At 33.2% G+C, this 22,713-nt stretch overlaps 1 protein-coding gene across 7 annotated transcripts in view; it reads left to right on the top strand.

Annotated features, from left to right (window-relative positions):
- The window catches only part of LOC114877001 (collagen alpha-1(XVIII) chain), a 182,721-nt gene that overhangs the window by 152,910 nt on the left and 7,098 nt on the right, over positions 1–22,713 (top strand). For 4 of the 7 annotated variants that reach the window (XM_029189041.2, XM_046287796.1, XM_029189042.2 and 1 more), the window contains exons 6-11: positions 6,673–6,759; positions 12,889–12,970; positions 13,554–13,648; positions 15,613–15,765; positions 16,013–16,210; positions 22,486–22,515. In XM_029189041.2, the coding sequence (XP_029044874.2) occupies positions 6,673–6,759; positions 12,889–12,970; positions 13,554–13,648; positions 15,613–15,765; positions 16,013–16,210; positions 22,486–22,515 (645 nt within the window). The remainder of the gene's footprint in view (positions 1–6,672; positions 6,760–12,888; positions 12,971–13,553; positions 13,649–15,612; positions 15,766–16,012; positions 16,211–22,485; positions 22,516–22,713) is intronic. The other 3 variants (XM_029189046.2, XM_029189047.2, XM_029189043.2) reach the window with 2 other exon arrangements.

The raw sequence follows: 22,713 nt of genomic DNA, 5'->3' as shown, positions 1-22,713 counted from the left end.
GCAAATATTTTTAATGCAAAGTCTCCAAGCGCGATACTATATTTTCAAAATTATCTTCACAAGCTGTTTAAGTGATGAATTTCCGATTTCGTTCGTGCCTGTTCTCTGAAATAAATTTTAATGTATTTTAAAATGAAACAATGAGCTGAAGCAATTCATTTTGAACTTAAAAAGATGTACAATATTTTCAAACTACAGAAGAATGAAAACGAGAAAAGATAAAATGTATAATATTCATTTTTCTTATAAGTAATAACAAAAGGTTATTGTTATTCGATATTCACTATCGTGAATTGAAGATAAACGCGGTCGCGTGTATACGTTCCGGAAATCATTGAAAAACGATGACAATTCGTAGTGCAACATCGAAAATAACTTATGATAGCTATATACCATGAAAGCTGTAACGTTCCACAGTGGCACCAGGTGAGACGAACGAGTCGATTTTTCAGTTTATCTTACTTTTTAGCATGCGAAGAATACACAACCATTCTTCAAAGCTACATTCACCAAATGGTCGAATGGGAAATTCGAACCTCATGCAATGGTGACGTTCGAGACAATATTCGTTTAGAAAACCATTCACTAAAAATATGATTTCAAATTCCTCGTGATAAATTCTAGAATTGGTATAATTAATTTTGTACTTTTCACAAATTTTGTAACATATTCAAATTTATCTATTTCCAACTGACGGTGAATAAAAAAGATTTTGTGTCATTTTTATAAAAATGCAATGTCAAATGTGTCTATAAGAATGTTACAAAGTAAGTGTCATATATTTTGAAATGAATAATTCTCTCGTTCACATGACATGCAGTTTTCGACTTGTTAATAAATTCTATAACGTGGTCGTTATCGACGCAGCATATGCATATTCATTTCATCGTACTTTTCATTTCCATCCCCTTAATATATTATTCTAATGATTTTACTGCTTTTCATTTCTCAACTCCCACGGGGCTCAATGTATTTTCGTTAAAATTCCATTCGCAGAATACCACTTGCTCGCTTAAGGGATAAGATAAAAAAATATACAGAAAAGAATGGTGAAGCACTTGTATCATACGTCGTTGAGAAATCAGTACATTGTACATGGGATTTATGAATATTTCCTTTATAAGTCCTCAACTACTTTGAACAAACCTAAAGTCACAGTCTGAAACGTGTAATATACTGCACAGAGCATTCGATGAATATAAGTGCGTTACATATTCATTTGAATACGTTAATACTTCATTGGAGTCGTTTTAAATACCTTAAGCATCTGCGTTGAAACAGTGTAAACGCGACTTGAGGGTATAACAGCTCCAGGAAAATGTATTATAAATTATCAGGTTGTTACGTGTCAAACGGAGAATTTTGGAACACAGTCTATTCTCTCTTTACTACTTTTAAATGACTCATTGCTCGTTTCTTACGTTTTATGTTAACAGTCGTGTTAAAATAAAGGGTAACAAATGAAGAAATCAACACACGTCCAGCAGACACCTCTTTTATTCATTCCTTTTTACGATCCCATCTTTTTATCCCTTTTACCACCCTTTTACTCTCTTTGAAATAACTGGCTGCTCTTTTGAATATTCACTAAAAGATTAAATCTTAGAGACTTTCGTACATTTCGCGATAACTGCGCCCGACAGAAAAGTTTCATAAAATTTAATGCAAATACCGAATATGGATAGTATGTAAATCGTGTGTAGACTTATGGTGTATAGGGAAGCAAATCATGAATTTTAAATTTGGCACCATCGGATACGAATAATTGACTTCATCCTCCTCAACAGTAGGATGTTTCATAATTTTGTTTAATATATTTTTATTTATTGTTACGAATATCCATTCAGTCACTAATTAGGTAGTGACAAGATTCTTGGCACAGGATTAAAAGTGTGTATCTTTAATCCAACTGATTAAATTTCATCAATTAAGATTTCAATTTATGCATAAAAGCAGTGGAGGTTTCAATAAAAGAGCAATTTCCTAGACAATTCCGCGTCAAAGAGTGATCATTCGTTCTCTCTTAAACCGAGAACAAAGGTGCCGTTTTTCACGTGAAGCGTACAGTAATTAAAAGATACGACATGTGATTCGTTTGTTAGACTTTTATGACAACTTTCAGTGCCGTCCACGTGCTTCTTTTCAAATCGTCACGACCTGAACGAAATAAAGCGAAATTTTTTTCACTACAGTAAAATTACTTGAATTCGCGTGTAATTCTTGACATTGAACGAAGCAAAAACCGAACCCGAAGAAATCCAAGCTTTCGGGATATGAAAAATCACAAGTTCTCCGTAACTGGGAACGAGATATTGTCTGATCAATACTTCCCATACCCTTGTTGATTCGCGAAATCGTGCAGGCTGATATTTTGTTCGACGCGTCGTCGAATATTTTGGATTTCCCTATGATAGATCGGGGTCGAGGATACTTCGCTCCTACGAGTGCATACCTCTCAAAGGTACGGTTGTTCGATATCCGGAGGTAACTGGGAAAAAAGCAGGTCGTGCCGGTCGTAATCGATAAGGTATCGCCGTGCGAGGAACTCGAAAACATTTAAAACAACCCCCGCGAAACGAGAGCTACAAATTTTTCGATCGGTGATAAAACGCCGGTTCGTTGGTCATTAAAAGCGTGCGTTTTAAAATCCACGATTAAGGATGAAATAGCAAAGTTTAACATTTGAAAATTAATTATTCCTATTCTTAATAATTAGAGCTTCGATACGACTCGTAACAAATGCCCATTTTCACTGCGGCAGTTAACGCGTTAACAACTATTTTTCTTGCAATTTTTTGTTTTCATTAAATGGAACAAAAAGGGTGAATATGTAGCGTGCAACGAATTTTTCAGCTGCAACTGGAAAGGTTGAAATCAGTTTCTAAAGTAGCAACTCAGCAAACAAAAACTGTGCTCGTCCCTTATTTTTAGTTGCTTAACTAGTCTACAAAGTTTTATCAAAATAAGAGAAGGACATTTCGGTGTATTCTCTTGTTGGATGCAGAGGGTAGTTAGTTAAATAGCAGTGGTAGGGGTTAATTAATGTCTACCTCTTCCGGTTACTTGTTCTGTTTGAAATAGTGTTTACTTAAAGCAACAGTCGCGCAGTTTCAAGTTTTACTCGAAGAACCACGAAGAAAGAAGTATTGACAGACGGTAAATAACTTATTAGCATTCGTTTGAATTAATTCTTTTGTTTCAAATGTAGCCAATGCTTTTGTATATAAATTTTCAAAAATCAGGAAAATTGTACCTCCCTGTGGCTCGGGGATCAGAATACGACCACGGTAACCCCTGCCTGTCGTAAGAGGCGACTAAAAGGGGGGCGTAATGTAAAAGTGGAAAGCGTGGGACACGAAGCATTGTAACAGAATTGAAACAGTATTAATCGCAAATATAATGTGAAATCAATTCAAAGTTATCAATTCAAAATAAAAAACAATATAACATTTGTTTTCGTAAAGAATTTCAAATTATTATTGTTCAGAAATTAATGAAGTGATACATTATTAATTTGCATGAACTCTTTCTTATACCTAGTGCCATAAATTACTCTAATCAAATATTCATGGAAGTATAAATAGATCAATCGTCAGATAATTTTAAAATATATTATTTATGAAATTTTTCTGTTTAGTTTATTCTAAATATTTATTATTCTACGACAAAATCAGATACAGTAAATATTTATATAGGCCTTCTTTATTATCTACATATGTGGGTATATCGAATCTATAATTAAACTTATGCCCACATATTATGGTCCACCCTGTATATATATACATATCTATATATGTACATCGATTTGCGTGCGTCGATTCTAATGCAGATTAAATTTTAGATCATGGATATGGGAACACGAATTGATACAAGATATGAAATCTCAAGCTTGCATATGCAAAACCAAATAAATCTATTTCAATCAAAATTGAAATACGCCTGGATACCATGAACGTGTAACATTAATTACTGACATAATAGAGGGATGTTCTTATCATGAAATTTAAATCTACATGTTAGGTGTATTATTAAGGACATTTTTATAAATCAATTAATTATAAGAAAAACATTAAAGTTTAATTTTATAATTGTTATGACATCATTATTTTTATTTTGGTTTTATTATTTATTATTGAAATTTTTCTTTGAAATGAAACTCTTATGTTCAACAGAATAATCTTTTTATTGGTTTGTTTAATTCTTGAACAGCGGAGTCTGGATCAATCTAAAGGATATTAATCTAAAGTTGAATGTATAATTTAGAAAATGAAAATAATATGAAATACAAACTTTAATTAAAACTGGTCCGAAGATTAATATTCTGTAGTTGAACTGTGAAATGTATTACTGTTAGAAAAACTCTAATACAATACTTTGTCGCATGAAATCGATTACCTTGATATTATTTGCATGATGGAATTCATGAACTCTCCCACATCGATTTTAATTGCGAATAATGAATAATGGACTGAAATATTCTGATTAACTCGTATGTAGTGATACGAAATATCGATTTCGTCCTAAAGCAAGAGAAACAGTAGCATTCTTTAGAAAGCTGAATATATTACAGATAGTAAACATGAAAAAAGTGTATATCGTGGGATTGAGTTTATGCAATTTTGTCCATCGGTGCATAAAAAAAGAATGCATTTGCAACCCTATACCTTTAGATGCAACTTTCCAAGAGTTCGAATCAAAAAAGAGAAAATATTATTTAACAGTGAATACTTTTCACTCGCAAAGCAATAATCTCCTTTCAACAGCGAAGTTGTTTGCCCTTTAACATTGCTACTTTGTTACTTTGAAACTTAAAACCACTTTCCATCGAAACGCTAAACTTTGGAAAAAACGACTGGGTAACTGAAACCATCTCCTAAATGAAACAAAGCAGACGAGAAACGTAATAAAAACAATTTCAACCATAAACAATTTCTCTCTGGCGATATTGGTGTGTATAAAACGTAATAGATTTTCATCTAGTAAAGTGTGCTGGTATTGGAACGATTTGTATGCAAACTGTACTCAACACTATGCGTATGATGCATAGAAAGTATTCCTTTGTGCAGGATTTCACAGTAACTAAAATTTAACTATTTCATGTAAAAATATTTGTTTTACAATTTGGAGCATGTAATACTTTTGCAATACTTTTAAAAACGCGGGCAACGTCATCAGATGATCAAAATGGGTCGAATATTGCTGAAATAAAATTAATTAAGCTCGGTTGCAGCAGTGTAACGCTCGATAAAACTGTACCTCCCGAAAAGTTTAAATGATCATTTTCTAATTTCGATGGAAAATTTGACTTTTCCAGCTGTTTCATTTATGCATTAATTCGTTTGGTGATCCATTTACATAAATGATTTTGCTTGAAAACGATAATCGGATCAGTTGGAACATTTTAATTATATTTAATTAAATTTTGTTGTAATTAACGCTTCCATCAACGAATCGAACACGAAACACAGATTGAAAATCTCGATCCAATTTATTTACAAAATGCAGTAATTTAGTCGGATATTTGGTTTAAACTGAAATAAATTTACATTACGGTCTAATAGATTCTTCTAACATTTACACAGAAAATTGTAACATGGTATTACTTTCAAAACTTCTATTTATTTTAACAAAATTTATACACCAAAAGAAAAGAATAATGAAGTGAAAAGCTATAAATATAAAATGAAAGAAAATTTTTAAAATGATCGAATAATTTTTATAAAATTAAAAAGAGTGTTGCTTAATATTATTATCAATAAATAAAGTTTGAAAGTGGCAAATTTGAGCACCCGTATACTATAGCAAAGGTTTATACAACCTGCAGGAAACAATGTCGATGGAAGGCTGATTAGCTCTGCCAGAAATTAATGGAATACCGGTAGATTAATTTAGTTTGTTTACTCCTGTATCGCCTCGACATTTGCTTTCGCTTAATTCGCTATTACGTGTATCTTAACCCCTCTATTTTGCGCTATGTAAATTTGCGTTCGGATGTTTAATGTAAAACAAGCATAAGGCTTTCCGTGTGCCGGAATATTAGGGACAATTAATTATCCCGTTTGTGTCGGTGATATAACATGTTATTACGATATCGGTATCTACAACGTGCATACGTATTACGTATGTAGGTAATATTGGATCGTAATTTCGAGCCATTAGTGCTATGTGTTTTCACATTACCTATATGTATACTAAAATGTTGTTTTATTTATGCTATTTCAAGATTCCAAAATTCCAGAACGTTAAAATCTCAAAATTTCAGATTTCCTACATTTCAACATTCCAGAATTCCAAATTTTCAAAATTTCAAGATTCTGAGATTCTAAAATTTCAAGATATCAGAATTCCAGGATTCCAAAATTTCAGAGTTCCAAAATTCAGAAATTCCTAAGGGACCTGATCCAGGAAAGTACAAGTTTAATTACAGTATCATTTTCCCAAACTCTACAGAGATTAATTAAATCAATTATTCCAAATCGAAGCAGAATAATCATTACGATGCCTAATGTTTCTTTTCTTCGACGAAATAAATTTCATCGCCAGTTCATATCACGAAACACGCGATGTGATAAACGAGACAGCAGTCTTCTATGGAAGGAAAATCTCTCCAATTCTCTGCTCCGATTACCTCCATATGAAAGTAATGGTTCTAACATAAAATTTCTTTTGTAGTTCGATGTGGACGAGGACCTTGGCTCAGGGGATATCAATAACGAGTTGATAGACGGTTCAGGAGACGTTGACATAAATATGACTGACGTGAGTTGCGTGATCAAAATGCATTTCACTGAAAATCTTACTAATAATGTTGCGTGCTGTTGCTACTAATTAATCGTTTCGTAACCTGATACAGAGCTAACCCGATCGAATTAATAGCATTCATTATAAATAATATACAAGGGAATAATTTGCTGTTACTGATCAAAATCGAATTTTATGCTTGGGTAAAAAAGTTGCAATGCTGGAGGGAAATAGGCGATAAAGCGTAACGTTTCGGGTGCTTGTTACATCGTAATCGTCGTTAACTTTGTAACTATTAACAGTAACGACTGCTGGTTCGTCGTTGAATTTCCTTTTCTTTTTGTTCACAAAACGTTTTAATGCTGTTCCATCCTGTAACTTTCGATAACTTGATCGTGACAAAGACTAATTAAATTTGTTGCTTTCGGTTTGGAATTCCAGTTAAAATTTCTACAATGGCATTTTTACAAGAAACGCGTTGTTACTATCATATTTATTTCTTTAAATTTAGTAATAATTTGAGTAAACTACAAATGGTAAACTACGAAAGTGCTAACCGTGAACATTTTTAATAAAAACAAGAATGCATGTTTGGTTATTTTATTACTTGCTTTCAACTTTCAACGTTTAAAACCTTTAAGAGGTGAAGTCGTTCAGGAAGCAATAAGAATGAAAGTACTCTACAGTAGATTCGAATGTACTTCAATCACATCATATGATATCGAAAGCTATTTCAACATATATAAAATACCTTCAACAAATAAATAACATCATTTAACTAATATATTTATTATAACGCATCAATAATAAAAATTTTATTCCCGCGATGATCTCTGCTTGATTGGTTATTGAATAAAATGCAATTTTAACACTTTTGCAATTTGTAATATTTTTTTTTTACAGTGTTGTTCATACCGAAACGTTAACGAGTTTAAAATTGCTCAATATGTACGTTTCATTGAAATTAATAAATATTTTCAGACACTTGTCGAGAGCCAATTAAAACTGAATAACCACTGTTATTTACAAACAAAATATTGATATACTGTATCGAGCATGGTAGACTTTCCTGGATATTCGCATTCCAGGATTGCTGATCCATTCCGGAGGTTTCCAGAAAGAGCTCCATGTATTATACATATAGATTTGTAGCTCTCCATTTTGTTTCTAAATTACTTTTAATATTAATATCGTCAAAATGAAGATTTTAACTGTGCTCGATGCTGTACGTATTTGTAATATTTTGTCAGGAGATGAATTAAAGTTTTCTCTAAGAATAAATAATATCACATGTTCCCATTATTTCAAAACTGTAAGAATTTGTTAGTATTATACCATACAACCTGAAATGCGTATCTCCATACCTGACAAGTGTTCAATGGGATTCGCAATGGGATTATTAGATCTGGAAACTGTAACGGTGGATTTAGTCGACAGGTGGCATTATAGGTAATCAATTGTTAACACATTGACTTCCACTATAGGACGGTATACTATCATTGTAATTATTCAGAATATAATTGTTTCAGTTTACAATTAAAACTATCTATATGTTACTTTACGTAATTAATATAATGCTGGTGAGGACTGTTGTTGACTCTTATAATACTCAATTTGTTAATTACAAAGTGATTTCATCATCTCTGAAATGTAAAAGTAATATCAGTGTTTAAAAAGAAAGATTCTCAAAAAGCTGTTCAACATTAGCAAAAGAAGGTAGAAATCGCTTTATACGGATAATCTGTTGAATACTACGAGAATAATCTTAGAAATTCTGATGGGATCTTGCATTAGTGAGTGCGCCCAAAATGCCTCGTTTCTCAGAAAGCTTCAAGCCTTTTCATCGTCATTATAGAGTTCCTCTTAATCCGAAGGAAGTTCAAGGCACACTGTGCTGCGACACCCGTTTCCCAAACTTGGTCGCTCTATTAAATCTTTTGACGATTAAATTTAATAAAGAGCTAAAAGGTTCGTCCTGTGCTCGTTCCTTCAAATTGGAACGAAACTGTTTTCGTACAGTAATAAAATGTTATACTTCAGTTTCCTTAATATTTGGTGTTGTTTTCGTAGATAATAAATAATTAATATTTCATAAATATTGATAATGAAAGACTTGTGCAGTTTCAATATTTACATTTTTAGATTATTAGATTATCGAATTGTTTATTAAAAGGAATAATTGTTTGCTGCATTTGAATTCGAGTAATTTTAAAGCGAAATAGCTGGAGAATAGCTGGAAATAAAAGTAAAATTTTCACAGAACGTGATTGTAGTTGTGACTTTCGCGTTAAACGTTAGAAATTCTGTTCAACGATTTAAAAATAAGAAACGAATTTATCCGAATGAAATTAACAAGAAGCAAATCAATACGAAATCAGGTTCGTTCTAGCGCTATTGCCTGGGAGGTGTTTACTCTACGTCACGGTCCTCGATCTACATTACTCCACTGGCAAATGAATAGAGTGCAAGAAATTGGATGATTTACTGTGAAATTTACAGAGGAATTGGGTCTCATGGAATTGGAGACTGTTAGAAAGACGTAAGAAAACTGTAAAGTGCCGAGAGATTGGAAGAAGGGATACGAGAAAAAAAGAAGAAGTAAAGTAGAGAAGAAGACAAATATAGGGGACGATGAAATAAGAAGAAACGGAAGATTGAAGAGTAACTTTAACTTTTGCCACCTAACCATCTCGTTGCCAATTAGACGAAGCGATCCAAGTTCCGTAGGAATTAAGCTTACCAAGTGGAATTAACTTTGATTTGTCCTGCTGGTCACATAGGAGAATGCTCGAAAGATTTCGATCTTCGAATGCTGGTACCAGTTGAAAAAGCTCGTACTAAAAAGATCCTTTGACCCGATAGGAGGATAGTCTTTCAAACTGAATTACTTTGATTTCACAGATGATCAAAAGGAGTCGCTTTTTAATTACTTATAAAAAGGAGTAAAATATTCTTTTTAAGAGCTTAATGCACACATTATCATATTACTTTATCGTATTACGCTTTAAGCGAAAAATTCTGTCGATTTACATTAATAATTAATTTTCCTATGTATGAAAAATTTGCATACTAAATTTTCACTTGAGTTACAATTTACTCTGCATTCATGATTCCGCTCAGAAACGATTTTGTCCTCGCAATTATTCAATTTTATTAAATTTACAATTGGCCACCGGTGGCTCCTACAGCATCCAATGTGTTAATTAAGAATTTAGCGGGCTTTCTGACACGGTTACTCGATAGTGCTGGTAGCAACCGAATCGTTCAAGAAATTCGTTCGTGCTTAGTATCCTCTCTAACTATGAAGGTAGAGGATGAGGGATCGGAGGGAATTTATTTCATCCGTAAAATCCTACTTCGAAGAAACGCTGTTGAAACGGTATGGCAGGAGGGATACAAAGATGCAACCGTGCATAATAGAGCTGATCAGGATGTTCGTATACCGGGTGAACGAATTCAATAGAACAGTCTGCGGTTGTTCTCGTCCTACCCTGTACTACGTGTTATTGCGATCGAGCATTGGTTTTACGTGGGCTGCAATTTCAATGCAGTTGCACCGTGCATATGTATGTCTTTGTTCGCTGATGAAACAGTACCTCTTACACCTACACTCCTATTTCACTGTTCTAATTCTGCTATTAATGACCATTGATTCGATCTTTTCCGCGTGTTTTCTATCCTCCCTTTTAATTAGTATGCAGAATGAGTTGGAAGGAGATTATCGATTATTTCATAGCAGATATTTTTGTTTTGCTGCTACTGTTGCAATTATAAAATGTAAGATAGGGTACTGAATTATCGTAGAAATGAATTTTCTTTGCAAATATATTATTTTTATTTTCATTCGATGTAAATGTTTCTAAGTCGGATTTATATTTAGGGTAATTCTATGTACAGTATCGTGCAAAGTAAACTTTCCTAAGGAAAATGTCGTTGCCTATGAAGAAAGGAGAGTAAAGTCTGAGGGGAAAGGCGCATCGCGATTTTCCCTTGGGAAACCTACCATGCTCGATGCTGCACAAATTTTAACATCGATTTAATTGGTCGAGGAGCGTATTAGAAGTTTTATTACACTTTTCTGGTACTTATTGAAAGCTTTTTCATGCTTTAACTTATCTCATAAATCATCGATCAAACTGAAAAGAAATTCAATTTCTTTTCCATTGTTATCCTGTTGAAATAGTATTATATTTTAAGTTCTGTTGTAGAGATTACCGTGCATAATACCAATTAATTAATTATATTTGTAATTTTGACAAATATAAGTCAGGTAAGGGACCTTATTAATAATTGCATTATATACTGAAAATAATATCGTATTGGAATTGTAATATTATAAATTAAATATATTATGGTTCAGTTACAGCATTATTATAAATTTAATTGGGGGTCTACATATGTAGATTCGTATTTATTTTATAACTCGTTTGCACGTACTTATTCAAAATATAAATATTCTTCACATTGCAATATTTAACTAACAAGTTAGCATAATACAACATGCACGCCCTCGCCTATGTAAATGTTTACATGCGTGCTTCTACTTGTATATATTGCCAACGTGAAATGTAAATTTAACTTCCTGTGTACGCAAAAAGACGTGATTACTAATTAAACCAAAATACGACTGAAATGCCTTTTTCAAGCAAGAAAATAATCTGTTCGAATTATTTTAAAACAAATTGTTAAATAAACATATAACAAATTGTTAAAAATTCGAAAATCAATATTGTACAAAATAATATTTTAAATGTATTAAAATGTGCTCGTTTGAACGTACTGTATCCTTCGGTATTTGTTTTAGTATACCAAACAAAAAGACGATCCTTGTGTCCTGATGAAAAACCGTACAACAAATAGTGAACAGGGAAAGATAAATAACAGAATGTTTTTTATTGCCATTATATTTGTAACACAAACAATTTTGACGAACAATATAAATTTCATAAAAAACTGTTGGCCGAGTTTAATACCACTCTAAAGTATCACTTAAAGAAATTTAGCAATCGTAAACGCAAGGATATCCTTGCATTATATTTCCCATGGGGGATCAAAATCCACGAGTGGCCAAGCACATTGATGTAACCATTCTACCATACCTGAATACTATGTATTTTTCAGTTTATGCAATTCCATGTATACATGTGGCAAGCAATTTCGAGAGGAATAAATATAAAAAAATGATTCTGACAGTTTACGGAAACGAAGTACGAAAGTAAAGGAAATTGAATTAAATTCTTTTGAGAGATAGAAAGTCGGATACAATTACGTGACAGAAAACCAGTACAAAAATGCATTTATGGCATATCGATTTAAAGCTCAAAGCTTAATAAATGTAATAATCGACAGCATTTTATACCGTTCTAGGAATCGAATATTAAGCTAATCGAAATTAAGCTAACTGGGGCATGTGGCAAAGTCAATATTGCAATAATGTAATATGTCAGGCAGAATATCAAGGATAAATAATTGCCGAAGAACAGTTTGGCTCCATAAATCTGCGTCATTACTAATAATTATTGGAAAGCATTTAGGGCAAATATGTGCTAACCATTCCGCCTGATTTAACCGAAAGTTCATTAATCACCAACGTTCTGGGCGATATTGTTCATTCTTCGAGTGGAAGAAAAAAAAATTCCACCTAAAAAGTCGGTTCGTCAATATCAAACGCTCTAATTATTCCGAAATTAAGATGCATAAAATTTTTCAAATTAGTAATAAAACTTCTGCAAATTAATTATATTTAAACATTGATACGTTGATAACAACGTGACTAACATCTAATGTCAAAAATTAGATAGCAAAGAAGAGGAATCAAATAAATTGTTATTTAATTAAATTAATATCTAATGAAAAAACTAGGAAATACAAATGGTGCTCAATATTAATTCCACATTTCATAGGTAATCATAAAGAACGGAACGATTTCTTCGCATTTTATTTGTGCACAAATAAATCTCATCGTATTGGCGTGAAGCGCAATCAATCACATCCACAAGCGATGAAACTTCCCACGTCGTTTCGTTTTCTTTTTTACCTTTCACTCATTTCTTCGTCTTCTCTTTTTTTTTCTCTGTTAGCATATAACGATATATAAATCACGTTTAGTGTTCTTATTCAACGTCCCATTTTACCGTCCGTTTTCAGATCGGACGAGACGATGACGAAGACAGAAGTGAGGAAAGCAATCCGCCGCCATTCATCACACCCCCTCCTCCGAATCCGGACTGTGAGTAATCGCAAGGAATTCGCGAGTTTATTTAATCGTGACTTCTTTTATAAAAGAAGCGTTCTGCTTTTGTTGGCGAGCAGGCCAAAAAGCGTCGGATCGAAAATCGTTTCTTTAATAACTGAAAACGCCATTACCAGTATCCTTTGTAAGAAACATTTCGATTGAATTCTCAAAGGATTCTAAGCTCGTTCGTATCCCAGAATTTTATCGGTAAAAGGATCACGGACCTTTGCAACATTTATCGGAACAAGCTCACTTAACTTAACGGTTTTGGTGACTTTCTAATTGACCAATAATTACTTTTATTGATTTCAGAGATTATAGGGGTGAGCCTCTTAACTTACCAATATTAAATTATCTTGTTATTCTGGAAGCGATTGAAGTTATTTTATATTGAATAACTATAATTAACTTTTTTTTTATTGAAATGTTCCTATTTTCCTTTGATAATAAATAGTGTTAATTTATTTTTGTCAATTAATATGGTACTTGGACTCAAACAAAGGGTACTTGGTCCATTCATTGTTAAATATACTGGAATGTATAATTTTGAATCAAATATTTCTTTTAACTTTCTTAGATAAAGGACCTAAAGGTGATAAAGGTGATAAGGGAGACAAAGGAGAAAGTGTTAGAGGACCACCAGGACCCCCTGGTCCACCTGGTCAAGACGAGGTAAATATTCATAATTGTTTGATTAACAGTGGTAATTATAATTACACCAAAAAATCTAAAGGGTCTGAATATTAGAAAAAAAAGTAGAACCAGTGCCCCAACCTTAAACAAGTACAAATATAAATTAATGAATCATCTGAAATAATATTGTTAATTAACTCACGTTTCATTAATACGTTTCTTACGAGTGTGTCATTGCACATAAGATACATAAATATCTTTAAACTAATGTTTAAATTATACGTGTCGAATTATACACCACGACATACATATATGGGTGTTACATCGACCATATGTATCGCAATACCGAAGATGTTCCATTAGCAATCCTTACACAAACCACTGAACTTCCAGTTGCAATAGTTCAGTAGTCTATACACGTATAAAGGCAGACCGAATGCGCTGTGCATATTGTAGAACTACACATTTGAATCAGGTTTCACGTATAACCATGCACCATTGCATTGTTTGATACAAAAGAATATCAAATGACACAAATACTATTGTTTCGGAACATTTCAGTGAATAGCAAGAGGAAATTATAGAAACAAAAGGAATTATGGGGTAAATCAGAAGGAAATTATTAAAAAGAATATTATTATGGAACCAATTCTCTTTATAATTGATTAGTAATTATTTAGAACAAATAAATATAATTTTACAAATTTTTTCTTAATGAAATAGCATAGTAATATTTTTTTTTTATCAAGGCAGCTGTTTTTAATTTAAAGCTATACTATGGCACTAACAAAAAGTAGGTTTGCATTATGATTGACCTACTCTACTTGCACTTAAAGTTTTCTAATTTTCTGAATCTCCTTAACTTTTCTTATAAATTAACAAAGATTCATTTGAGTTTTTTAAACTTAAAATTATTCTTTTCCCTTATTTTACATAGATTAAAGTATAACATACAAATCAAACTTAGAATTAGAAATTTTAAACACTGAATTAGAAATTAGAAATGCATTAGGAACGGTGAATTAGTAATGAAACTAGAGTAGCTCTTCAATAGTGACGTAGACATTTATTCGAGAGACAAGTTGCTAAAGAAGTGTGTATTAATTAGTAACGAAATTTCACCTGTAGAAGTCTCTCATTATACCAGATGCAGACACGTTCACGCACATATTTCAGCAATAATAATTCAGTAGTGCTTGTGCATATGAAGCGAGCGTGAATGCATTCCAATCCAGGATCATTCATTTATCTTGCCGCTCGAGCTAGCCAATTTAGTTAGGACGCTGAAGTACTGGTAAGCACTTTATGTATCATTGATTACGGAGAAACGGCTTTCACGATATTCCCTATCTTCCAAAATTATCGGCACACAGGGTATGGACACAATTGGTATTTGTTTAACGCCCTCGATGCATTCTAGTCCGAATCGAAAGCATCGCAGTGCTTGAATTTGATGGGTACTCTTGATCAAATACATGAAGAAAAAAAGAAAATTGAAACTACCCCATTCGTTGGATCCAAGTTGCACGAAACTGACAAACATGGATTACAAACACGATAAAAATTGAATGAATAGCTCGCTGAATAGCAAACAAAACATAAATCTTTAGGGAATTGACAAGTTCAGAGAAGTACTTGTATTGAAGAAGATAAATGTAGAACTGTTTTTTTCAATTAATTTATCATCGACAGCTTCTATGTCAATTTTGATGTATTAAATATATTTGTTTCTTTGTTAATTAACAGCAGTAGCGAAAATTTATTATATCATTCGTAAAGTTAAATGTATAATTTTTAAAACAAAAGAAAATAATAAACAAAAATTATAGTTTGAAGGTTTATTGGGCACAAATAAAACATGTCGTTATTCTTATCTTGGATCATTGTATTAGTTCACAACATTTCATGGAAGTCACTGAACGAGTGTTAAAATACATCTTTGTTAATATATTGAAATCAATAATGTATATATTTACAATAATAAATTAATCCAAATGCTCCAGGGTCCACCTGGTAAGAAAGGAGAACCCGGCACCTGCACTTGCAACGCAAAAGCATTGATGGCATCCTTTACAATGCCAAAAATGATTCAAGGACCTAAAGGAGAGCAAGGAGTACCAGGACAAGAAGGGAAACAGGGGCAAATGGGGCTGACGGTATTGAGCTTTGCAAAAAGATTAAATGCTTCGCAACGCAATAAAAGAATTTCATTAATGTGACGAAAATGATTAAATAACTTTTGTCAAATAAAGAAAATTTGTCCATAAACCAAACATCCCTACAAAACTTGTAATTAAGTGTTTAAGCGTAGACACGATTTTCCAAGTTGACTAATACTTCGTCATGAATGCTTCGAGTGTTTTGGTGACTGGTTCAAGTAATTAATTCCGTTGAATTCTGCAGGGTGCAGCAGGACCACCTGGGGAGAGAGGACTCCAAGGACCACAGGGTGCTAAAGGTGACAAAGGAGACATGGGAATACCGGGACCGGAAGGTCCTCAAGGACAAAAAGGCGAACCGGGTCGTGACGGAATACCGGGAGAAAAGGGTGCTCAAGGACCACCAGGACCTCCGGGAAAGGGTGAATTTTCCAGCTACGATGTAAGTAATCATGCCCCTTTTTAATTAGTTGTCTCTACGACTGAAAAGGTGTTGAGTAATACAGCAAAACCCTTTCGAGTCAAAAAGATTCTTGAATAAATATTAATAATTTAATTAAACTCCTTTCTGTATTCGTAGAAGAATTTAGGTAAAGATTGTTTATTTATAGAAATATATTTTGCACTGAATGTTTAAATAAATATTAAACAGTATTGCAAGATTTTTACTTTTTATCCATGAAATGTTTTTAAAACTTTTTAACAAGTTTTTTTTACAAAGATCATTTAGAGTTGTTAAGTTGCTGCATATCGAATGATAGATTTTAAAGCATAGGTAGTTTAATATCATTTGATGGCATAATTACCAATAAATCAAAATGCAAAACTCTCAATTTTCAATTGAACTATACTTCTAAACAAAACGATCTCGACCGTCGAATAGAATTCTAGAGAGTCTAACACAGAGAAACGTCTCATTCAGAGTTCATCTATTTTCCTGCATAACCCTTCAATGATAATTCCAAAACGTTCCATTTGCAGGGGCGCTAACCGAATTTACGACCTCGTTTAACCATCTTGAACCGTAAACGCGTATGTTTTCGCGTCCATTAAACTATCCTGCTCGTGTACCATTGAAACAAGTTCCTCTTAAACAAACGAGAATATTAACCAGCAGGAAGAGTGGAAGGTGGAGTTGGAGGGCTAAGCTCCGAAACGTTCATAACATTAATTCCGATCATTCTCTGAAACTCATTGAAAATTTCCTCGTTTCCTTTGTTCGCCGGCACGTTGTAATGTATCCTTGCGGTGCAAACGAGCCGTTTCCTAGTCGATCCATGAATTCCCCACAGTTCCATAAAATTGACGAAATCCCAAAATGCTTGCCCGCCAACCAGACGATTCCAACGTGTACATTCCCTTTTTATAGTCGCACACGGTACCGAGTATTTCTCGTTTGTCTCTCGGTGGGGCATGCAAGCAAGAGCAACAAGAAATTCGTTGAATGGAAATGGAACACGATATCACCCCGCAGGGAATAAGTAACCGTGCACGTAATAAAGGTGGAGTTGTACGTCCAACTCTTGCCTTCTGTCCCATTCTTTCGCCGCCCCTTTTTGTCCATCTAGTCTTTTCTCGCTACCTACGTCTACTCTTCCGTTTTCCACTGTTAAAAGCAACAAGAAACCGGACGTATCTGTGTGCTAACATTCCATCTACCCTTTAGATACATATCGGCGAACGTGCACTGGATGACCCATTTTAGCCGGAGGTCAACGTGAAAATTAAATAGGGTGCGAAACGTAGCTGATGCTCTGTTGAAAAATGAATCCGCCTTTCGAGGAGCGGAATATGATGAGACTTGAGGATGTTAAACGGAAACACGTGTTGCTTGTATAATTCTGTTAGCATCTAACGTCTTCTGGGAAACCTTATTCGATTAACATTCTTTCTGGGCACAGGGATGCAAACATACCCCTGGTTAATAAAAAATTTCTACTCTTATCTTCTTAAAAATTAATACATTTTTCTTTTACATTTTCTGCGTTATTCGTACTTTTCAGTTATATACTAAATTTTATATTTCTAATTACAAATCATGCTATTCTTTTTCTATGTTAATTATAATATTAATATTATCAAAATTAAGATTTAGAGAATTTCTGCTTCCTTGTAACGCTATTTTTCCCCAGGGAAGCCTACCGCTTCGATACTGTACATGCATATCCACTGTGAAACATTGTTCAATAGAATGTTTGAGAGAAAGAAATTTATGAAGCAAATCTACATTTATCTGTAACTGTGCTTACAAGTTTTACTTCTTAGTGGCACAATAAATTTCAGATGTTCCTAAGGTAAATTCTAAGTAGTAAAGTTTAGATACCCTTGGAAAGGAATTTCTGAATCATCTTTCGTCTTCTCTGTGACCCTTTCACAACAGTGCCTGAAGATATTGCAGGACTTCTGAATCGTTGTCCAAGTATGCCTCTAGTACTAACAATTATGTACAGAAACTTCTTATTTGAATCGACTTTCCACTTTGTAATTTGTTTAATATACTTGATAAGAGATCAATGGTGAAAAGTAAGAGACTAAGGTCAGTGAAAATAAAGCGTGACCGAAAAAAGAAATTTCATTTTGTGGAAGCTTTACAAACATGAACGGAGGACGGATGAATAGAGATTAAATTTCGTCTAACGACGAGGACTCAATGAAATTATTATCACGATAGCCGCAACCGTAGTTGCCGTCGGAAGTGGCACGATTTTCCGTACTTTTCCGTGGTTTTAAAGTGCTCGGGAACGAACAAAGCTCTTTCCAGCTTCCGATGTTTCAACAATTAGCAGGCGAGGTCAGACCTCCCGTTTTGTTCTAACAGCGTAGCATTTGGAAGTGTGCCACCGGCTAGAATGGAACAAAGAAGAAACAAACTAAACGTAACGAAATGATTTTTTCGCGAATCTCATGCGTTAGCACTTCCAAATGTACAAAGATAAACTATGATGTAATTAGGTGTGTGCAAAACTAATGGGTTTTTCCTTATCATAGAATTTTATTATTTAAAAAAATTAGTACTACATTATTTCAGTGAAAAGTAAATCCTACATTATTTAAGTAAGTAAATTACACGAAAATATCATGCACTATAAATTGTAACACAGATATAATGTAGTTTACAATAATAATGACATAAAATTATAGAGAATGATAAACCATTGTTACAGAACAAAAGTTTTCTCACTATCAGCTTCTGTTTTATTTCCTATGTGAATTCGAACAGTTCACATATTGTAGATTTATTGCAGTAATAATGTAACTGTCGTACAATTTAGTTAATAACCGCAAGGTAAAAATAAAAACTAGAAGCAAATTTATTACGGTCCCTGCGATGAATTATACTTACAAAAGTTGAGCTATTCATAATTTAAAACACGCCATACTTGGCAGATAATTCTTGAATTTACCGCACCTAATTATGCGAATTTTAAAATAAAACCGTACAAATTTCGTTACCATCTGCACTGTATACGTATATTCTATTCTATTATTAAAATGTAGATCATATTCATATGTTTATAACAAAAATTCGATATTTGATTTGAAGTGCATACTCTAATATAATATTTTAATAAATTAACGAAATATTAGAATATTTTTATAGTATTCATTTTTATATTAGAACCATCTATTTTAACAATTATTAAAATAATGTTATAAATGCATTAGACGAATTTAGTGGATATTTCAAGAAAGTTATTGAAACACGACTTCTTAATTTCAAGATTAATTTGCCTCTTTAAAATTTTCCTCAGTCACATAAAAATTAATTGGCCTCGCAAACAAGCCACTGTCCAAATTTAATCTGCACTGCATCACAACGCGAGTGTTTGCTTTCTCTAACGCAAGACCCTCATTATCATTATAATATTTCAAAAACACTGTTTTCTAGTATTAAGAATTTTCTTATCTTTATTTTGTAATTAAATTGCTCAATTTCTTCATTTGTATAATCAGTCATAATGACTAACTCTAAGTTTTTTTATTTTAAATTGCAAAATTTATTAAAATACCTTTGTCAAATTAATTCTGTGCCCTTCCTTTCTAATTATATTCTTGCGCCAATTTTCAAATACACAAAAGCGTGGGAAGATATTTAAATTTAAATAGCAATTAAGAAGGCGTAATTGATTTGTACACCCACTACATTGACTTTAATTTATATTTCATCCATTATTTATTTATTTTTTGCTTTAATTTTAAATTAAAATTAAGAGGACTTCAAATAAGGGTTTCAATGTCAATAGATGTAAATAATTACCATAAAATTCAAATTAATTAGAAGCTATAATACCACATGACGTACGAAAAGGTCACTGATGAACTTAAGGTAAAGCACCCCCAAACCCATATATTCCCCTGAGTCAACCCCTCCAGAGGACTTTGCGACCTTGCAGGGACTTCAGGAATCCCCGACAGACGAAGTATTTCGCTTCAACCTCGAGTGTTATCTTACGTGACCTGGTACCGGTTCATGCTCTAACATACAGGAGTCCGATTTCCCCAGAGAATACAGAAACCAATTTCTAGGCTGTACCAACTAGCTACAGCCAGGTGAGCGACTCGTCAAGGTAAGTTGCTTAGAAGAACTAGTCGTTGGACGAAAATACAAAACTATGTATATGGTAAATTATTTTATCGAATATACAAATAATTGATAAACGGATTTATCCGGTGGTGAAATTAATTAAATGTTAAAATATTCTATGCTTTTGATACGTCCAATGCCAAAGGATTAAACACACATTAAAATCATGAGAGGTGAGAATTAATATACTTAATCCTGCAACATTTATGAAATATGTATATTTCTTGCATTCATAAAATTTTTATTTTTCAATTTCAAAAATTATTTTATTTTATTCAAATCTCTGAGGTTTTACATATTTCTTACAAAACAAGGGTCAAAAATGACTCGGTATTATCTGGTTAAAGTTAAACTAATTTCATAAAACTTTCCACACTTTAATGTAGTATACTTGAATTTGAAATTTTCATAGTCCAATGAAGTTATTGTTAACAACAGCTTTCAATATAGATAATCGTACTCCACTTTCTGCCCATTCATCATAGCCAACTCATCCTGTAGAACAATGCAATTTCACGTTATTCATACTAAATCTCATCATTTCGAACTACCTGTTACGGTGTTACTAGGAAGGTAATTTACAGCGTTAGGTCTAACATTACGTAACGAATATTACAGATGTAATTCTCACCTCTTCAGACATACCATTAAGCATTGTTCTCAGTTTAACTAGTTGAAGTGTTTGAAGAAAAGTTTTAATCTACTGCTACCATTATTATTCATTAATTGTTGAATAAAGAAAACAATTTTTAGAATTATCGTCTTCTTTTTAAACAAATTTTTTTATCAATATTTTGAAAATTTTACAAATTTAATTTTCATGGAATGGAAGCTGAAATTAAATACCCTCTAAATTAGAATCATCCCTTAGCCAGTAGTACCATCTTCATCCACTAATTTTATATGAAAATTGATGGAGCATAAAATTCAAAGAATTATCTTTGAATTCTACGTCTTTCAAACCCTTGTTCGCGATAAGAGGTGCTGAAAATCCAGCTTCTTTTAGGAGAAAAGGGATGAAAGATACCTAGGTTTAATGTCAAAGCTTTTCGCTGATAGCTGAAGAAAGTCCTCGAGTTTGAAACCGTTTCGCTAAAAAGGCTCGAGGATGTTCACATGACGCGCAAGGAAACGAACGTTGGCGTTGATAAATAGGCATCGAAAAGCTTTCGTGTGACGATAGAAAAGAGAGAGGAGTATGTTCGATTCGATTGCGGTTAACTGAAGCTGAGACTGGTAAACGTTTGAATAAATGAACGTCTATCGGGTGGAACGATTTGAAACATTCATTGACCGAATTAAATGCGCAAAGTGCGCTATTGATCCGCACTTTCGGTAACAGTATCAGTTTTAAAGGATCCGCCCGCGCTTTTCCCGTTCTCTCTGTGCTTTTTTTCACCGCAATTCCACACCAATTTTGAACTTCCTGCAAACCCTCGAACGTCGATTAATTTTTAACCGTACGATGTTCGTTTCGGACAAACGGCTATAGCCGTTTAATCAACGCCCACCGATGCGGTTCTATCTGTCGCCAATATAATGATTCATACTGTCCTTCTATATAATAAATTCGATTATAACATTTTTGAAGTTTGGAATATTGAGGTTTTCGAATTTAAAAATTTGGGAATTTTTAAATATTAGAATTTTAGAATCCTAGAATTTAAAGGGACCAGATCACATTTTTGGGGGTACAGGCCCACCGTGGCCCCAGTTTAATTTCTGCAATGTTACCATGAGAAATATAGCAACCATAATTGCCCATAGTAGCGAAAGTATGAAAAGTCATAGCACCATGGTATCTTGCACACCCTGTACATCGTGTAAGTACCTGTTGTAACCCATTCAACGAGTTCTCCAATCATTCAATAATTTTAACAGAACGGTCTCTGTTAGTTGTTTGCTTCTCAAACAACTCGTAGTAGACAAACTGAGAATAGGGTAATAGTTCAATTGAACCTTTGAGAGTGTGCTCGTTGAACGTAGAGAATTGTTTGAACGGCGATTGTTCGACAGCAGTCATTAGACGATACAAACAGGCAGGTGGCATGTCGGGTCGAACGACTGCTTTTACCTTTACGACCTTATACCAATGATTAAACAGAGAAATTTCGACTATTATGCGCATGCAGCCCAGTTGGAAACCCCGTGGCATTTATAGGGTGAGTAATCGTTTCATATTTAGAGCATATTCGACACAGAAGCTCCGTTCACCGTTTACATTGTTTTAGAATCATTCTATTTTATTTAGTGGTTAATAAAATTTTATACAAAACCATTTGTGAATTTAATCATTTCATTTATTCTAGAAATATGGAGCCTTGTACGTATTATTTATCATAAATACCTTTACTGACAAT

This window comes from Osmia bicornis, chromosome 11, assembly GCF_907164935.1.
Source record: "Osmia bicornis bicornis chromosome 11, iOsmBic2.1, whole genome shotgun sequence".
Taxonomy (NCBI): domain Eukaryota; kingdom Metazoa; phylum Arthropoda; class Insecta; order Hymenoptera; family Megachilidae; genus Osmia; species Osmia bicornis.
Note: the sequence above shows the minus strand (reverse complement) of the source record. Positions and strands in the feature narration are given on the sequence as shown.